Here is a 16,593-nt window from a genome sequence, read left to right as displayed (position 1 = left end):
AGATCTTTAGGACTAGGGGGTGGGAGAGCTGGAGAACACAAAATGAAGTTGGAGAAAATCTTGGCACGATGCCCAAAGGCATGATCAATAGGAAATTGACGTATGCTACTTGATGGGGTTTCGGCAACTCCTAAACTCAGTCCCAAAATTTCTCTGCAGACTCTGGGGAGGCAGGAGGCTGCTTAGAAGTCAAATGGGCCTTAGGCAGTCTAGAAAGGATTGTTTTATTTATTTATTTTAGTTAATTAATTTTTAGAAAGGATCGCTTTTAAATCATGCCCCCATTCTTTCCCAATTCTGTCTCATCTTTTTTTGTGGGGGCTGGCTAGGCAAGCCAGGCAAAGACATTTGTCCCAAAAAGGTAATGATCCCCTCTGGCCCAGTTAAGCACTAATGCACTATTAAGAGTCGGGGCCAAGGCCAGACAGATATCTTAAGAGATGTGGGGAGAGATACTTGAGAGTAAGGATAACAGGCCTTGCTCGCAGAGTTCCCACTTTTATCAAAGTCTCTGTGACTGGCCGGCTCTGGCGGCCAGCTCCTCCGAAGATGTGTGCCAGACCCACCGCCCTCGGGTCTTCCCGCTAGTCCCCTCCCGGCTTTGGCTCGGTCTCAGCTCGCCGCCCGCCTAGCCCTCTCCTGTTCCCAGATTCTAATTGCTCTTAACGCATGTCACTCCAGGATAGGCTCCTCCCACCGAGTGCAGTCATTGGCAGCCTGGTGCGGGTACGCGGAGGCGGTGGGGGGGGAGGGGAGAGGGGAGGGGAGGGGGCGGGAATTCCCGACGCGAGGCCGGAACCCAGCGTCTGCGATGGAGCGAGACCCTCGGGAGGTGAGTGCGGCCTCCCTGGGCTCGGGGGTCTAAGTCAGCTTCTAAGGCCTCCCAGGCTAGGAGCTGGGGGTCTCCATTTTAACATTTTTCATCTGCGTCCTGCGACGCTGGCGACCTCTGACCTCGCCTTCGAGACTTCCAGACACCGCCCTCAGCTTGGTGTTAGCCTTAGCCAGTCCCAAGCCCCTCTCCTTTGGCTGTCTGCCCTTTGGCTACCTGTTATTTGGCTCTGGGGAGTGGACAGTGAGAGAGTCATCCAGCACCCAAGTTCGTCCAGTTTCAGATCGTCCGTGAAAGCACCCGGGACTTCTCTCCAAGCTCCAACCTCTTTGCTACACGCTCATGGTGGACTATGTGTGAGAGAGTGGTCTCTACCTTCGTTAGGGGGCTCCAGCTCCAGGTCTAACCTGGAGTCTGTTCCTAGTTTTTTGCGGACTCCAAGTGAAGGGGTAATGACATATCTATATTGGCCTTCTTGTGCCTCAGTTTCCTCCTTGGTGGCTCCCAGAACTGCGAGAGATAAATTCGAAGGAGGAAATGCAATGCCCCTGGTGTTGGAGTGGATGAGTCACCCCAGCTGGGAAAGGCCACAAAGTGTCTGGGCTGAGGGAAGGACATTCTGCTGACCAGCCTTCCCTTTTCCTTGACCCCCTTTTTCCTATGTGACCCTTCTCACCCATGCTGGTATTTTCTTTATAGGTCTGAGAGTCATTGATCCCACAGCCACCATGGGGCCCTGGGGGGAGCCAGAGCTCCTGGTGTGGCGCCCAGAAGCAATAGCTTCCGAGCCCTCGGTGCCAGTGGGGCTGGAGGTGAAGCTGGGGGCTCTGGTTCTGCTGCTGCTCTTGACGCTTGTCTGCAGCTTGGTGCCTGTGTGTGTGCTTCGAAGGCCAGGCGCTAGCCATGAAGCCTCCGGTGAGTCTCTGCTACTCTGGAGGTGGGAGGGGTAGCTGCGGAGGAGGGGAAGGCGGGGGTGGCCGCTGCTTCTGTTGGAGTGGGACTTTGCAGGGCTTTGAGTTGGTTATAACCCCCTTTGTACTTCACTCTTGCTCAGCCTCAGGCCAGAAAACCCTAAGCCTCGTAAGCTGCTTCGCAGGAGGCGTGTTTTTGGCTACCTGTCTTCTGGACCTGCTGCCTGACTACCTAGCTGCCATAGATGAGGCGTTGGCGGCTCTGCATGTGACGGTGAGCACTGACCTCAGCATGTGACCCACAGAATTGCTGGACTAGCTAATAGAAAACGCGGTTATAGCTTTAGGGCTCGCCCCATGACTGTGAGCTTGTGAGTTATGATTTCAGCGACAGGGCGGCATACATTTCTGTGCATTCTTTCCTGGGTACTGGGCCTGGTACGACCCCAGTGTACTCTTTCAGATAGTGTGAGGAACCTTGTCAGGTGTGGGAACCACTCTGGATTTTAGTTGCAGTTACCAGAAAGTTAACAATGTTCTAAGAATAGTGTTTCACCCATTGTCCCTTTGTCCCTCCTCTTCCTCCTCCCTTTTCGTTTTCTCCTTTTCCTTCTTTGAGATAGGTTCTCACTGTGTATTCCTGGCTGGCCTGGTACTTGTTATGTAGACTTTTTTTTTGGGTTTTCTGAGACAGGGTTTCTCTGTATTGTTTTGGAGCCTGTCCTGGAACAGGATATCAGGCTGGCCTTGAACTCACAGAGATCCACTTGCCTCTGCCTCCCGAGTGCTGGAACTAAAGGTGTGCACCACCGCCTGGCTTTGTTATGTAGACTTGCCTCAAATTTGCAGTGATCTTCCTGTCTCTGTGTCCCAAATGCCACTTCACGAAGAATATTTTCTTTCCTTTATACCTTACTTCATTTTTTCAGGGCAGGGTCTCGATTATGTAGCTCTGGCTGTCCTGGAACGCACTCTGTCGACCAGGCTGGCCTTGAACTCAGAGGTCCACCTGCCTCTGCCTCGCAAGTACTGGGGTTAAAAGAGTGTACCACCGGCCGGGCGTTGGTGGCGCACGCCTTTAATTCCAGCACTCGGGAGGCAGAGGCAGGCGGATCTCTGTGAGTTCCAGGACAGCCTCCAAAGCCACAGAGAAACCCTGTCTCCAAAAACCAAAAAAAAAAAAAAAAAAAAAAGGTGTACCACCACCTCCTGGCTAGATTTTTTTTTCATTTGCATAAATTGTGCATAGTAATTGGTTTGATTATTACATTTTCATACATAAGGTATCTTGACTATATTCACCCCATTCTTGACTCCCTCCCACTGATAGTCTTTCCAGCTACCAACTAGCCCCCACTTCTATTTCCTGTGTGTCTATGTGTGAGCATGTTACCTTGACCCCATGAGTTTAATTAGTGAGGGCTCCTTTCTCTCTCTCTCTCTCTCTCTCTCTCTCTCTCTCTCTCTCTCTCTGTCTCTGTCTCTCTCTCTCTCTCTCTCTCTTTCTGTGTAGTCCTGACTACTGAAGCTTTCAGTTCTCCTGTCTCAATTTTATGGATATAGTGTGAACTAGCACAGCTGGTGGTTTAGCATCCCTTGGAGGGCTGGAGACAGATCCCTGTAGATCAGGGAGGGTAGGAAGCCGTTTCCAGGGGTCTGGTGTTCTCAAGGAAGCAGGACAGGCATGGAAAACTCACTATAAAACTGGAAGCAGAAGTTTCAGCACTTGAAGGCTGAGGCAGGAGGATCATGAGGATTTTGAGGTCAACTTGGACTGTATAGTATTTTCCAGGCCTTTTGAGCTTCAGAGTGAGACCTGTCTCAACCCCCTCCCTGCTTCCCAAACAAAAATATCTCCCAAAAAACACAGTATAGGAAAACCTGAGGCAGATAGGTTCAGCACAGTCATCCCAAGTTCTTCTCTTTTTTCCCTGTGACTGAGGAAGTAGGAATCGCTGCCAACCTCTGTATATCTGTGACTGAGTGACCTGTGTCTCCATATGACTGCATGTCCCTGTGACATGTATGTGAACATTTGGAAAGATGGGCTCAAATGTGATCCTTTGTTTTATTTGGTTTTTCGAGACAGGATTTCTCTGTGGCTTTGGAGGCTGTCCTGAACTAGCTCTTGTAGACCAGGCTGGTCTTGAACTCACAGAAATCTGCCTGTCTCTGCCTCCTAAGTGCTGGGACTAACGGTGTGCATCTGTGTCCATGACCCTCAACCAGGGAAAATTTTTGCCCCTTAGGAAACACTAACTGGAGACAGTCTTGGTTGTCACAGCTTAGTGGTGTTGGTGGTGGTGATGCTGTGCTTGCTGATGACATCTGGTGGGTAGAAGTCAGAGGAGCTGCTCACTTAGTGTGTATGACAGTGATGACAGAATTATTTATCCCAAAACGTTATTAGCGCCAAGGTTGAGACACTTTGGTCTGCATTTAGTATGGTGTGATACCATTTCTGTCCCATATGTGTTGCTCTGTGTCAGTGGCACCAAATGACTTCATCACTGTGTGACCAGTAGGCAGTAGGGACCCTGGGCCTATGTGGGACTTCAGGTGTGTATGACTGGGCCTCTACCAGGCTCTGCGTCTGACTCCTTCCCGTTCTTGTCCTGTTTCCTGAACTCCTGTTGCCACCTTTGTCCACAGCTTCAGTTCCCTCTGCAAGAGTTCATCCTGGCCATGGGCTTCTTCCTGGTTTTGGTGATGGAGCAGATCACACTGGCTTACAAGGAGCAGTCCAGTCCACCACATCCGGAAGAGACCAGGGCTCTGCTGGGAACAGTGAATGGCGGGCCTCAACACTGGCACGATGGACCAGGGGTCCCCCAGGCCAGCGGAACTCCAGCAGCTCCCTCCGCCCTGCGTGCCTGTGTTCTGGTCTTCTCCCTAGCCTTGCACTCAGTGTTTGAGGGCCTGGCTGTGGGGCTGCAACGAGACAGGGCTCGGGCAATGGAGTTGTGCCTAGCTTTGCTGCTCCACAAGGGTATCCTGGCAGTCAGCCTGTCCCTGAGGCTGCTACAGAGCCACCTGCGGGTACAGGTGGTGGCTGGCTGTGGGATCCTCTTCTCATGTATGACACCTCTGGGTATTGGGCTGGGTGCAGCTCTGTCAGAGTCAGCTGGGCCTCTGCACCAGCTGGCCCAGTCTGTGCTGGAGGGCATGGCAGCTGGCACCTTCCTGTATATCACCTTCCTGGAGATCTTACCCCAGGAGCTGGCCACTTCCGAGCAGAGGATCCTCAAGGTCATCCTGCTCCTAGCAGGCTTTGCCCTGCTCACTGGCCTGCTCTTCATCCAAATCTAAGGTGCTTAAAGAGAAAAGGCAGGGGAGGCATCCTGTTAGGTGCCTCTGTCCTCTCTATCCTCTCTGTGCTTCCCAGTTTGTAGGAAGTAGAAAGGAAGTAGTGAGGACCAGTGAGTTCTCTGAGAGGTAGGGATGGAGCATTTGGACTATGAATCATGAGAGGGAAGAGGGCAGGTAGGAGGCTAGCTGCAGGCCCAAAGAGCAAGAAATAGCCAAGTCACTAGATCGGGCGGCATCAAGAATCAGACCAGGCACTACATCTAGAGGCACACTGACAGAAGAACTGGAGATAGGCATCCAGTGGCTTGGAGATAAGACGCAGAGGGTGTAAGTCAGTCAGTGCCCTGCTGGCTCCAGCCCATTTCAGCTCTCTGCCAGTTGAAGTGGATCCTCTTACTTTCTTCTGTGTCTCTTCTCTACCAAGGGACTAGTGCCAAATGGTCTCTTTGCCAGTTTTTATAATTTATCTGGCCTCGAGTGTCCTGCTCACTTTTGTTTGTTTGTTTGTTTTCTTTTCTTTTGAGACATGGCTTCTCTGTATATCCCTGGCCGTCCTGGCACTTGCTCTGTAGACCAGGCTGACCTCCAATTCAGAGGTTTGCATGCCTCTGCCTCACCAGTGCTGGAGTTATAGGGGTGCTATGCCACCACACCCACTCACACCTCTATTTTTAAAGTGCCAAACACCCACCTGCCCCCTCCTTTTTTAGTTGTTTTTTTTTTTTTTTCCCGAGACAGGGTTTCTCTGTGTAGCCCTGGCTGTCCTGGACCTAGCTCTGTAGACCAGGCTGGCTTTGCACTCACAGAGATCCGCCTGCCTCTGCCTCCTGAGCACTGGGATTAAAGGCGTGCGCCAACATGTATGGCTCACCTGCTCCTTCTCTCAAAGCACAGTTAGGTGGCCCTGGGCCCTGCCCAGCACCTCAGTGGAGACCTATTTGCTCGAAATTTGAGCCCCACAATTTGGGTGGGGCAGAAATGTTTGCTGAACTGAACTGCAGTAAAGAGAAAGTAGGTACAACTTTTGACACCAACCACTACAGAAGGTGCCCCATACCTAGATAATAAACATTGACCTGCCAAAACTTTTTATATCTGGGGGGGGGTGCAGATCTCCCGACCCCGCCCCAGGATTATTTTGGGGGAGGGAGGGCTGTGCATAGGGGCTTACTGTGTAGAATCTATTTTACTAACTGACCTGTTTTGGGACATGTTACCCAAATAAAAGATATTTCTATACCCCTGTACGGTACCTGGTTCATTTGGTGGGTGGGTGGGTGGGGTGTGTTGTGGCCAGCCTGAGAGGACCTGAATTCCAGATGCTTACACTTGCTTGTTTTCACTCGCCCCACTTGTCGCTTTTCCTGAGGATGACCAACTTTTTCTTTTGTCTCTTCCTTCTTCCCTTTCTGTCTCCACCCCTTCCCTTCCTCTCTGTTTTCTCCAGCTTCCTTTGCGAATCCTTTGCCCCTTCCCGTTCGTAGGCTAGGGACTGTGGTAGAACTACCTTTCCCGGCTTGCGGCGCCGCCGGGAGTAGGTGAGGGGTGGTGCGCGTGCCGGCCTCCCGGGGTCGGAAGGACTGCTGGGAAATAGAGTCCGCTTCCTCCCCTCGCTGCGTGGCTGCGGGCGCGGAGGAGGCCCGTAAACAAACTACAAGTCCCGGCAGGCAGTGCATTGCGGGTCAGGACTAGGCTGGGGCCGAGCCGCCGGGCTCGCGGAGGCAGCGGCGGCTGCTGCTACGGCTGGAGGAGCCGGGCCGGGCCCGCGGAGGCCGTGGCTGGAACTGGGAAGGTGGCGGGGAGGGACGCGGGCGTAAGATGGCGACGTCGGGGGCGAACGGGCCGGGCTCCGCTACAGCCTCAGCGTCCAATCCACGCAAGTTTAGTGAGAAGATCGCGCTGCAGAAGCAGCGTCAGGCCGAGGAGACGGCGGCCTTCGAGGAGGTGATGATGGACATCGGCTCCACACGGGTAAGGGGCCGTGCCGGGGTGCCCGAGCACAGAGGAGCGGTCGCCAAGCGGATAGGCGGGGCGGGGGCGGGAGCCGCTGGGCAGGAGGCGGAACGCGGCTGGGGCAGCGGGCGCCGCCGTCTGGGTGGCACGGGGTGAGGGCCGGTGGATCAGCTAAACGAATTTTGCCGGGAAGTCAGGAACACCGGAGAGATTGGGGGAGTAATAAAGACTGGGTTCGAGTTATTTACGTGTGAGGCAGGACTGGCGGAAGAGGGAAGATGGTCTGCCCAAGTCCAGCGCCCATGGAACGGTTCTTGTGCATCTCTGGCCGAGTCCTTTCCACTGAAGCATCCTCAGTTGTGGATTATGGGTTAGGAGCATAGTCTACTTGTTCCTAATCTGGCCCTTTGTGAGCTTGTGATAGCCAGAGTAGTGCTTGTGCTCTGTTGGGACACTGACGGCGTCTGGGTTCCTAAGGGAAAGGGCCTCTCGAGTGGTTTGATCTAGCTGTGCTGGGTATATTGGGACAGGAAGTCCCCTCCTGTGTCCCGTCCCTTTGCTTCCTTTTTCAAATATTTCGTGTGGTTTCCTGACTTGAGTCAAGGTGAGGACCATTGCTCACAGAATGGTTCCTGCTGTCTGGCCCTGGCCGCTTGGGAGGAAAGGTAAGGCTTTGAATCACCAAATTGGGTAAAGGATCACCTATATCAGCGGCGATGTGCAGAACTTTCTAGGGAGATGGTGCTACCTGTGAGTCAGTTTCTGGAGTGCTTTCTAGAGTCCGCTGTGTGTGGCAAATCTTCATTCCTAGGAAGTTCCACAAGGAATTTTCAGAATTCTGCCAAGTTGTTTTGGAAACAGCCCCCCTCACCACTCTTGGTTTCTTGCTTTCCAGAGCTAGATTGAGAGGGGTGGGGTGGGCTGGCAGGAGTTTGCAGGTAAGCAGCCCTAACTTAGGGACACGGTTAGTTTTAAAATTGAAGTGAAGATGCGGGAACATAAATAACCATGTTCCAAGGTCCTTTGGTTCTGTGTATGACTGTGACTGATTGTGTTTTGTGTGTATCTCCCTTGACTATTTGAGGTATGTGTGTGTGTGTGTGTCTGTCTGTGTCCTCTGGTTTTCTAGGAACCACATGCTCTAGTTTGTGGGAGTTCAGGAAAGATAAGTGGGGAGGCAAATCTGGTATGTATATGTGTGTCGTGCACACACTTGTATAACCTGCTCTTAGCCACCACGAGGATTATGAGCCCTTGACTGCTCCCTGTAACAGCTTTTGATCATAGTGGGGGTCAGAGACAAGCTGGAAGAGAGACTTATTTCCAGTGGAGAGCTTGAGGCTCTGTCCTCTGGACCGTGTGTCTGTCAGAACTTGTGTGTGCAAGCCAGAGCTGTGAGGAATGAAAAGCTGGGGCTTCTGTTTTGTGATGCTTCGGTTATCAAAGGCCTTTCTACCTACTTTTCTTCTGCTGATTAGCTTCCCTGATACACAGCAGCCTATAGTGAGCATACACGGCCAGAGCCGGAGATCCAAGGGTCTTGAGCTTGGAGTGCAATGCTTAGTTTGTTACCTGGGTAGCTGGGAAGGCATAGACCACCAGAGGACTTGAAGTCTCTGTCCATTAAGTCCAGAGCTCAGCATCTCCCACTGGAATCCCTGAGCCGGTCTGGAACAGAAAGTGGGTCTGATTAGTTCTGACTCTGAGCTCTCCAAATCCTCCCTTCCTTGGTTGCTCTCCCCGTTTCCATGCCCTTATCCCAGCTCTACTTATTTGGCTACAGTCAGTGTCTGAGCCTTGGAAGTAGCTACTTATCTCTCACATAGAGGGACATGAGATATATAGAGAGACTAAAACTATGGCCAGCTGAGGGTTATTTTGTCTCACTTCCTTAGCAGACATCTCAACAAACTGGCAGGAGAAGGACTAGGCTACTGTGTCCCCTCCTCCTCTGCCATCTTAGCGTTCAGTAGAAGAATACTTGGTTTGGGCACCTCTCTTTCAGCAGAAGAGTCCTCACTTTTCAGATTATATGGTTTGGGACGTGCAGACTCCATGCAGCCTGGTTCTAAAGCTGGAAAAGCAGCAGGTCCCAGAAACATCTGCTCCTCAGAGTGTGAAGGGAAGAGGCAGGCAATAATGAATCTTTGGCATCAATTCTGGCCTTCCCCTCATCTTCTAATTAGTCTTGGAGACATCTGGAAATGAAGGCAGAGGTGCCTAATAGGCTACCATCCTATGACTTGCCTCAGTGGGGATACCAACAGACAGAGACAGAGAAACAGGCCTTGCACAGTGTGAGGCCCTGCCTAGCAGGGTTCTGTCAGGCAGTCCAGAGCTCATTGGTTAGAGAGCAGCAGAAGAGCTGGTCATTTGTACCAGGTCTTCCTGATGTTTCCCACCACTGTCTTTGTACTGGCTGATAATCCTGAAAGCAGTCGTATATTCTGATGACAGAAATGACAAAGACGGCCGGGCGTTGGTGGCGCACACCTTTAATCCCAGCACTCGGGAGGCAGAGGCAGGTGGATCTCTGTGAGTTCGAGGCCAGCCTGGTCTACAGAGCGAGTTCCAGGACAAGCTCCAAAACAATACAGAGAAACCTTGTCTCGAAAAACAAAAAAGAAATGACAAAGATAAAAGAAATGACAAAGATGGCCAAAAGGAACAGTGCTCAGGACCTTCCCTGACATACCCGTTTGTGTCTTTTATCTCAGTTACAGGCCCAAAAACTGCGACTGGCTTATACAAGGAGCTCCCATTATGGTGGTTCTCTGCCCAATGTTAACCAGATTGGCTGTGGCCTGGCTGAGTTCCAGGTGAGTGGACACCAGCCAAGGAGTGTAGGCTGTTGGGCTACTCCCCCTGCTGATTCACCTGTCCTTTTTGGCAGAGCCCCCTCCATTCACCTTTGGATTCATCTCGGAGCACTAGGCACCATGGGTTGGTGGAACGGGTACAGCGAGACCCCCGCAGGATGGTGTCCCCGCTTCGCCGATACCCCCGCCACATATCCTTCACGAACGACTTCAGGGCCAGGGCAGAGAGGAAGGGGCTCCTTAGAGACTGGCGGTGGGAAGGAGCTCTCAGCTTTGTATGCTCGGTTTTGTCCTTGTCCAGTTCTTTTTCCCAGCCTTCTTGACTGTCAGCACAAGCTCCTGTGACAGACAGTTTGTGTTCTTGTGGCTGTGTCCTTTTTAGTGCTGGTCCTGGCTGGCCTTACTTCTGCTCACTTTATTGTAAAGCAGGGCTGCCTGTTACCTGGGAAGGAGATTTGGTTCCTTTTCCCATTCTGTTGTGAACTTGTTCCTAGAGACTGCTGTCCGCCATGTTTGTCTACCTAACCCTACCCAGGCATTTGCTTAGGTTGTTTCAGCTCTACTAAGCTTGGCCTGTTTTTGTTTTGTTTTCATTGTTTTGTTTTCTGAGGGGGTCTCTATGTAGTCCTGGTTGCCCTGGAGTTTGCTTGTGTAGACCAGGCTGACCTGTGTATACCAGATAGATAGATACCTGCTTGACTCTGCTTCCTGAGTGCTGAGATGAAAGATCAGCGCCAGCACCAGTCCTATTGTGTGTGTGCGTGTATGCATGTGTGTGTGCACGTGTGCGTGTGTGTAGGATGGTGGGGCGGTCATCCTGTAGTATGGGCTTTTCGCACGAGAGTGCTCCTCACTATGTATCTCTGACAGGCCTAGAGCTGAGAACTCCCATGCTTCAACCTGCCAACTGTTGAGATTACAGACATGAGCCACCAATACCCGACTTACTTGTGTAACTATCTGCTGCCTCCCTTATTTCTCCCATCCGTTCTCTCTCCTTTTTTCCTTAACCACAGCTATTTACATTGACAGTTCTCCCTATAGCCCTGCCTACTTGTCTCCTCCCCCGGAATCTGGCTGGCGAAGGTGAGTCCAGTGCAGGTGGAATTTCTCACCCATCTGGTGTTCTCGAGGGGCTGAGGTCGGCTAGGGATAGGTACTGGACTGAGTTTTCAGCAGTACCTCCTCTCCTAAGGGCCAAGCTGGGAGGGTGGGGCAGCTGGGTAGGTGGTCAGAGTCCAGTCTTGGCCATGTTGACACGAGTGGCCAAGCCTCCTAGTCCATGTAGCAGAACCAATGGAACTATAGCCAAGCTGGGCGTGTGTAAGTGAGGGGGAGGGGAGGATGGCTCCTTTCTCGTAGCAGTGGGTGCCGGGTGTAGTGCTGTAACTGTTAGATCTTTGAGCCCTCCTCTCTCTGTCTCAACTCCAATACTTGTATCCAGAGAACTTGCTAGGCTTAGCATTTCCACTCAGCTTATCTTGGCAGAGGCGTTTCTGTTTCCAGATCTCTTAGAGTGAGGAGGGATCACAGGCATTGGAAGAACCAGAAAGAAAGAGCATGATACTGTGTACCAAGGCCTTTTCATGATAGCCCTTGCTGCCATACATTGACCACCCCATGCCTTTCTTGTCCATTGCCAGCCACCTCCTTCCTCCTCATGACTTTTCTGTCCTAGGATGATGCCCTGGGGCACCCTCCCAGCTGAGAAGGGGCAGTTGTTTCGACTGCCATCTGCACTTAACAGGTGATGGTCCCTGACTTCTTTAGTCCGCATCTCTTTCCTGTACTCTCTGGGGGTCTACTCTACTTCCTCTTCTTTGCTAGCCCAGCTTCAATATCCCTCTGCTGGGCTGTTTGGTACCTAGAAGACTATTACTGCTACTCATCTCTGCTCTCCCAATAGGACGAGTTCTGACTCTGCTCTTCACACAAGTGTGATGAACCCCAACCCCCAAGACACTTATTCAGGCCCCACACCTCCCAGTGTCCTGCCCAGTCGCCGAGGAGGTAGGTGGTCCCAGGAAGTAGCCATGGAGCTTTTTACTAAAGCAGGCAAACATGTAGGCACTGCAACCAACTGCATTGCATCCTGTGCAGGTTTCCTGGATGGTGAGATAGATGCTAAAGGTATGTGCTCTTTATCAGTTGTGGGTAATGAAGGCCAAGTGTTGGGGACTTCGTATGGGGTCAAAGAATAGGAATTTCCTCTTGCTTGCCTCTGTTTCTTGTCCTGCCTACTGGCTCCTCCTCCAGCCTTCCCATCACCAGTCTTTCTCTTTCAAGTTCCTGCTATTGAGGAGAACTTGGTGGATGACAAGCATTTGCTGAAACCTTGGGATGCTAAGAAGGTAAGTAAGGGCCACTGGTTGTCTTCCAGTGTCCCTGGGACAGTCCTTCCAGGGTTCCTACTGAGATCTGTCCTTGTGTCTAAGCCTCTTCCTTCTGTCCTCAGATGTCCTCATCCTCTCGACCTCGGTCCTGTGAAGTCCCTGGAATTAAGTAAGTACCATTGCAGAGCCAGAGTGAAATTGAGGGAGGGAAGGACAGAGAGATGATTTTTGTTCCTCCCTGACCACTTTCTCTTTACATGTCTTCTGTTCCCTGTAGCATCTTTCCATCTCCTGACCAGCCTGCCAATGTGCCTATCCTCCCGCCTGCCATGAACACGGGGGGCTCCCTGCCTGACCTCACCAACCTGCACTTCCCCCCTCCGTTGCCCACTCCCTTGGACCCTGAAGAGACAGTCTACCCCAGCCTGAGCGGGGGCAACAGTACCTCCAATTTGACCCATACTATGACCCATTTGGGCATCAGTGGAGGTCTGGGTTTGGGACCCAGCTATGATGTACCAGGTAAGTGTCCTGTCTAGAAGGGTGAAGGGGAAGGAGGCTTGATCTGGGATCCCCTGACTGCCCACCAACCCCAGCACTGCGTACCCCCTCCTTGTAATCCTCATCTAGCAAGAATGGATAGGCCTGGCTTTTCCTAGGAAAAAGATGGAGATTAACCCCCAAATGGGTAGTGCCAGTCTCACTGTCAGGGACAGAGTAGGGAGGACCTTGTGTCGCCATAGTCTGGTCACTGCCACCCATTCTGGGTGGAAAGGGGCCCAGTTCCCATCAGTAATGTTGGCACCTCTGGTTTTTTGTCTGTGTCTGCAGGACTTCACTCACCTCTTAGCCACCCGTCCCTGCAGTCCTCCCTAAGTAATCCCAACCTCCAGGCTTCCCTCAACAGTCCTCAACCCCAGCTCCAGGGCTCCCATAGTCACCCATCACTGCCTGCCTCCTCCTTGGCCCACCACGCACTGCCCGCCGCCTCCCTGGGCCACCCGTCACTTAGTGCCCCAGCCCTCTCCTCCTCCTCTTCCTCTCCATCCACTTCATCTCCTGTCCTGAGCGCCCCCCCTTACCCAGCTTCTACTCCTGGGGCCTCTCCCCGCCACCGCCGTGTGCCCCTCAGCCCCCTGAGTTTGCCCGCGGGCCCAGCCGACGCCAGAAGGTCCCAACAGCAGCTGCCCAAACAGTTTTCGCCAACAATGTCACCCACCTTGTCTTCCATCACTCAGGTATGCGTGGCCACCTTCCCTCCATTTGTTTCCCTTCTTCTCCTTCCTGTCGCATCCATCCCCTTCCGTCCTCTGTCCTATCCCAATCCATCTTTTATCTATCTTGTCCCCTCTTTGCTTAAGAGTACCAACTCTGGCATTAAACCCTTTGAGTTCACATCATAGTTCTGCCTCTTGATGCTTGTCTCCATTCACAAGCTACTGAACGTCTGTGAGCCTCAGCATCTCCCTGAAAAACAAAGTTGGTTTTGTGAGCAGCAGAGACAGTGACGTACACCAAGTATTGAGCGTCCCTCCTCGCACAGGCACCAGTGTAGCTAACCCATTTGCCTTTCTCCTTTCCTTGTTCTAATCCTCCCTTTGCTAGCTCACCTTAACCCCATCACTTCTGTCCTGTGCCTTCCTTCTCCCATCCCCCTTCTTCCTTTCTAGAATTCCAAGTCCAAGAATCCCAGGCCACAAAGCCCAGTCCTTTCTCACTGTTGAGATGAAAACCTGGTGCCCGGAGTGAAAATGACATTACACAGCAAGTGAGGAAGAGGTGGCTGAGATAGGGTCTCACGTAGCTCATCTGGCCGTGAACTCGCTAAATAGTTGAGGTTGGCCTGGAGCATCTGATCCTCCGTGCCTCTGCCTCCTAAGGGCTTCGATCACAGGCATGACTACCATGCCCAGCTTTCTTTTCTTCTTTTCTTCTTTTCAGGCTTGCCTCTGTGCTAAGGGAGATCTTCCTTCCCTTTCCATCTTAAAAAAAATACCTACCCACTTTCCTTCATCCTATTCCTTCCCCCTCTGTCCTCTGTCCTGCTCCATTGCTGCCTCCTGGATGTATGTTCTGTGTTCCATCTTTACCCTTCCTATAGGGAAAGACTCTGAGCCAGCGAGGGCAGTTTGCCCTCTACATCTCTTCTCCTTCATTCCTCCCGTTCCCCGGCCTCTTCCGGGCTCTGAAGAGCAGTGCTCATCCACACTGTGGTATTAACAGTCAGTCACTTGTGAGGTGTCTTAGTACTCAGTTATTGATAGTCAAGTACCAGGGTTTAACATTGATCACTTGGGGAGTGAATTTGAGTTAACCTGCTGTTAGCCTCATTTAGCACCCACATTTTGATATGCATTTTGTGTAATTTCCACCAACTCCCAGAGTGCCCATGAAGCATAGGGTGCTCTTTTTTGGGGGAGAGTGGGGAGATAGCTCTCACTTTTAGCCTGGCAGATCCAGACTCACAGTGTCCATGCCTCAAGCTCCTGCGTGCTGAGTTTACAGACATTGCACCACTACACCGGGCTCGGAGCAATGTCATGTTTGAATTGAGGACAAGTGTAGCTTAGAGGGTGTGAAACTCTAAGAATTGTTTTGAGGAGTCACAGTAAAGAATAAATTTCCCCCCTTTTTTTTCAGGGCGTCCCCTTGGATACCAGTAAACTACCTACTGACCAGCGATTGCCCCCATACCCATATAGCCCTCCAAGTCTGGTTATACCCACCCATCCATCCACCCCAAAATCTCTACAGCAGTTGCCCTCTCAGGCCTGCTTAGTGCAGCCCTCAGGTGGACAGCCCCCGGGCAGGCCACCACACTATGGGGCACTGTACCCATCTGGGTCCAGTGGGCATGGGCAACAGCCTTACCACCGGCCAATAAATGACTTCAGCCTGGGGAACGTGAGTACACAGACTCATAGCTCTGAAGTGGGGGGGACTGAGGGTGAGCCAGGTACTTGCGTGGTGGGGGGTCCGCTGAATTGGGAGATAGGGGGTGGGGACCTCCTTTTCCCCCAGGTATCATAGCACTGCCAGCTTGGGGCTCCTGTCTTCCTGTGTTTGACCTACTCCTGCCCTCTGTTTCCGCTCAGCTTGCTCTTTGATGATCCCGCCTTGACCCGTTCTCTTCCTGGCATGCACATGCTCTGGCCCAGCAGGTACGGTGCCCACACTTAATCCGGGCCCCGTGCTCGCTTCTGTTGCTCTGCTTGCTGTCACCTCCCTCTGTCTTTGCTTCTCTTTCTGGGGTGGATGGGGCTTGCTAGGCAGGACACCTGTTCTCAAGCCCAGCTCCTCAAGGTCTGTCTGTGTGTCCCTAGCTGGAGCAGTTCAACATGGAGAGCCCATCAACCAGCCTGGTGCTGGATCCCCCGGCCTTTCCTGAAGGGCCTGGATTTTTAGGGGGTGAGGGATCAGTTAGTGGTCCCCAGGATCCTCATGTCCTCAACCACCAGAACTTGACCCACTGTTCCCGCCATGGCTCAGGACCCAATATCATACTCACAGGTGAGGGGTGTGGGTGGTGGTGGAGATTGGGGGGAAGCATTGGCAGCTTCACTGATGTCCTAGGAGACTGGGGGTTTGGAGGTGTGTGGCATGGAACCCTTACCTACCTCTTGTACACACAGGAGACTCCTCCCCAGGTTTCTCTAAGGAGATTGCAGCAGCCTTGGCTGGAGTACCTGGCTTTGAGGTGTCAGCATCTGGGTTGGAGCTGGGGCTGGGGCTGGGGCTGGAAGATGAGCTGCGCATGGAGCCGCTGGGCCTGGAAGGACTAACCATGCTGAGTGACCCCGGTGCCCTGCTGCCTGACCCTGCTGTGGAGGATTCATTCCGTAGTGACCGGCTGCAGTGAGGGGCTGCACTGCCATCCTTCTTCATGGTCCTGCCCTCGTCACTGTCCTGTCCACCCCTCCCCTGCCTAGGAGAGACTGCTCTCTGCCCCCAGATCCTTTTTCTAATATGAATGAAGGATCCTAAAAATGAGGAAATGGAAGGGGCGTGGCCCGGTGGCCCCTGAATACTGTACATCTGGTGGGCCTGGAGGAGCTCAAGGGAGGGCCTAAAGCACTTGTAACTTTGAAATGTTCCGTCTGGAGGTCAGAGCCTGTTGGGAAGCAAGGTGTAGAGGGGAATCTTGGAGGTAGGGCTTGTCCAGATAAGGGTGGGCATTATCAACCCCTCCCTATCTCTCTTCCCCTTGCAATGGAGGAGAGAGCCAGAGTGGATATTATTTTTTATTAAATATATTATATGTTAATAAAAAATCCTAACAAACCTTTTGTGTGGTTGGCTGTTTGGTAGATGACTGGGGACCTAAGGGGGTTGGGGTCCCCTGGGACCCCAAGCAGGAACAAGAAATTATAGACAGTTGTGAGGTGCTATGTGGGCACTGGGAATTGCAGTCAGTGGACTTAACCACTGAGCCATCT

At 52.3% G+C, this 16,593-nt stretch overlaps 2 protein-coding genes across 9 annotated transcripts; both read left to right on the top strand.

The window, feature by feature from the left end:
• Positions 1-757: 757 nt before the first annotated feature.
• Positions 758-6,291, top strand: Slc39a1 (solute carrier family 39 member 1). Of its 2 annotated transcripts, none has more exons than XM_005080220.4 (4): positions 758-832; positions 1,532-1,747; positions 1,887-2,017; positions 4,396-6,291. In XM_005080220.4, exons 2-4 carry the CDS (start codon positions 1,561-1,563, stop codon positions 5,050-5,052), a joined length of 975 nt encoding a protein of 324 aa, XP_005080277.1. In that variant the 5' UTR covers positions 758-832; positions 1,532-1,560; the 3' UTR covers positions 5,053-6,291. The 2 variants fall into 2 exon arrangements, with proteins under 2 accessions (XP_005080277.1, XP_012976000.1); XM_013120546.3 differs by lacking the exon at positions 758-832 and adding an exon at positions 984-1,281.
• Positions 6,292-6,746: 455 nt separating this feature from the next.
• Crtc2 (CREB regulated transcription coactivator 2) lies at positions 6,747-16,438 on the top strand. Of its 7 annotated transcripts, XM_040752331.1 has the most exons (14): positions 6,753-7,023; positions 9,723-9,824; positions 9,899-10,015; positions 10,849-10,910; positions 11,503-11,571; positions 11,731-11,834; positions 11,925-11,954; positions 12,111-12,175; positions 12,280-12,326; positions 12,435-12,679; positions 12,989-13,395; positions 14,798-15,061; positions 15,481-15,667; positions 15,790-16,438. In XM_040752331.1, the coding sequence occupies exons 1-14, from the start codon at positions 6,871-6,873 to the stop codon at positions 16,014-16,016; spliced, it is 2,079 nt and encodes a 692-aa protein (XP_040608265.1). In that variant the 5' UTR covers positions 6,753-6,870; the 3' UTR covers positions 16,017-16,438. The 7 variants fall into 7 exon arrangements, 6 of the variants coding, with proteins under 6 accessions (XP_040608264.1, XP_040608263.1, XP_040608265.1 ...); XR_005879444.1 differs by lacking the exon at positions 15,790-16,438 and adding an exon at positions 15,253-15,318 and having other exon boundaries at positions 6,747-7,023; positions 11,731-11,954; positions 15,481-15,623; XM_040752329.1 differs by having other exon boundaries at positions 6,752-7,023; positions 11,731-11,954.
• Positions 16,439-16,593: the final 155 nt, after the last annotated feature.

The sequence above is a fragment of the Mesocricetus auratus genome, unplaced genomic scaffold, assembly GCF_017639785.1.
Source record: "Mesocricetus auratus isolate SY011 unplaced genomic scaffold, BCM_Maur_2.0 Super-Scaffold_100009, whole genome shotgun sequence".
NCBI classification, from domain to species: Eukaryota; Metazoa; Chordata; class Mammalia; order Rodentia; family Cricetidae; genus Mesocricetus; species Mesocricetus auratus.
The sequence above is the reverse complement of the archived record's forward strand: the minus strand, read 5'-3'. Positions and strand labels throughout refer to the sequence as shown.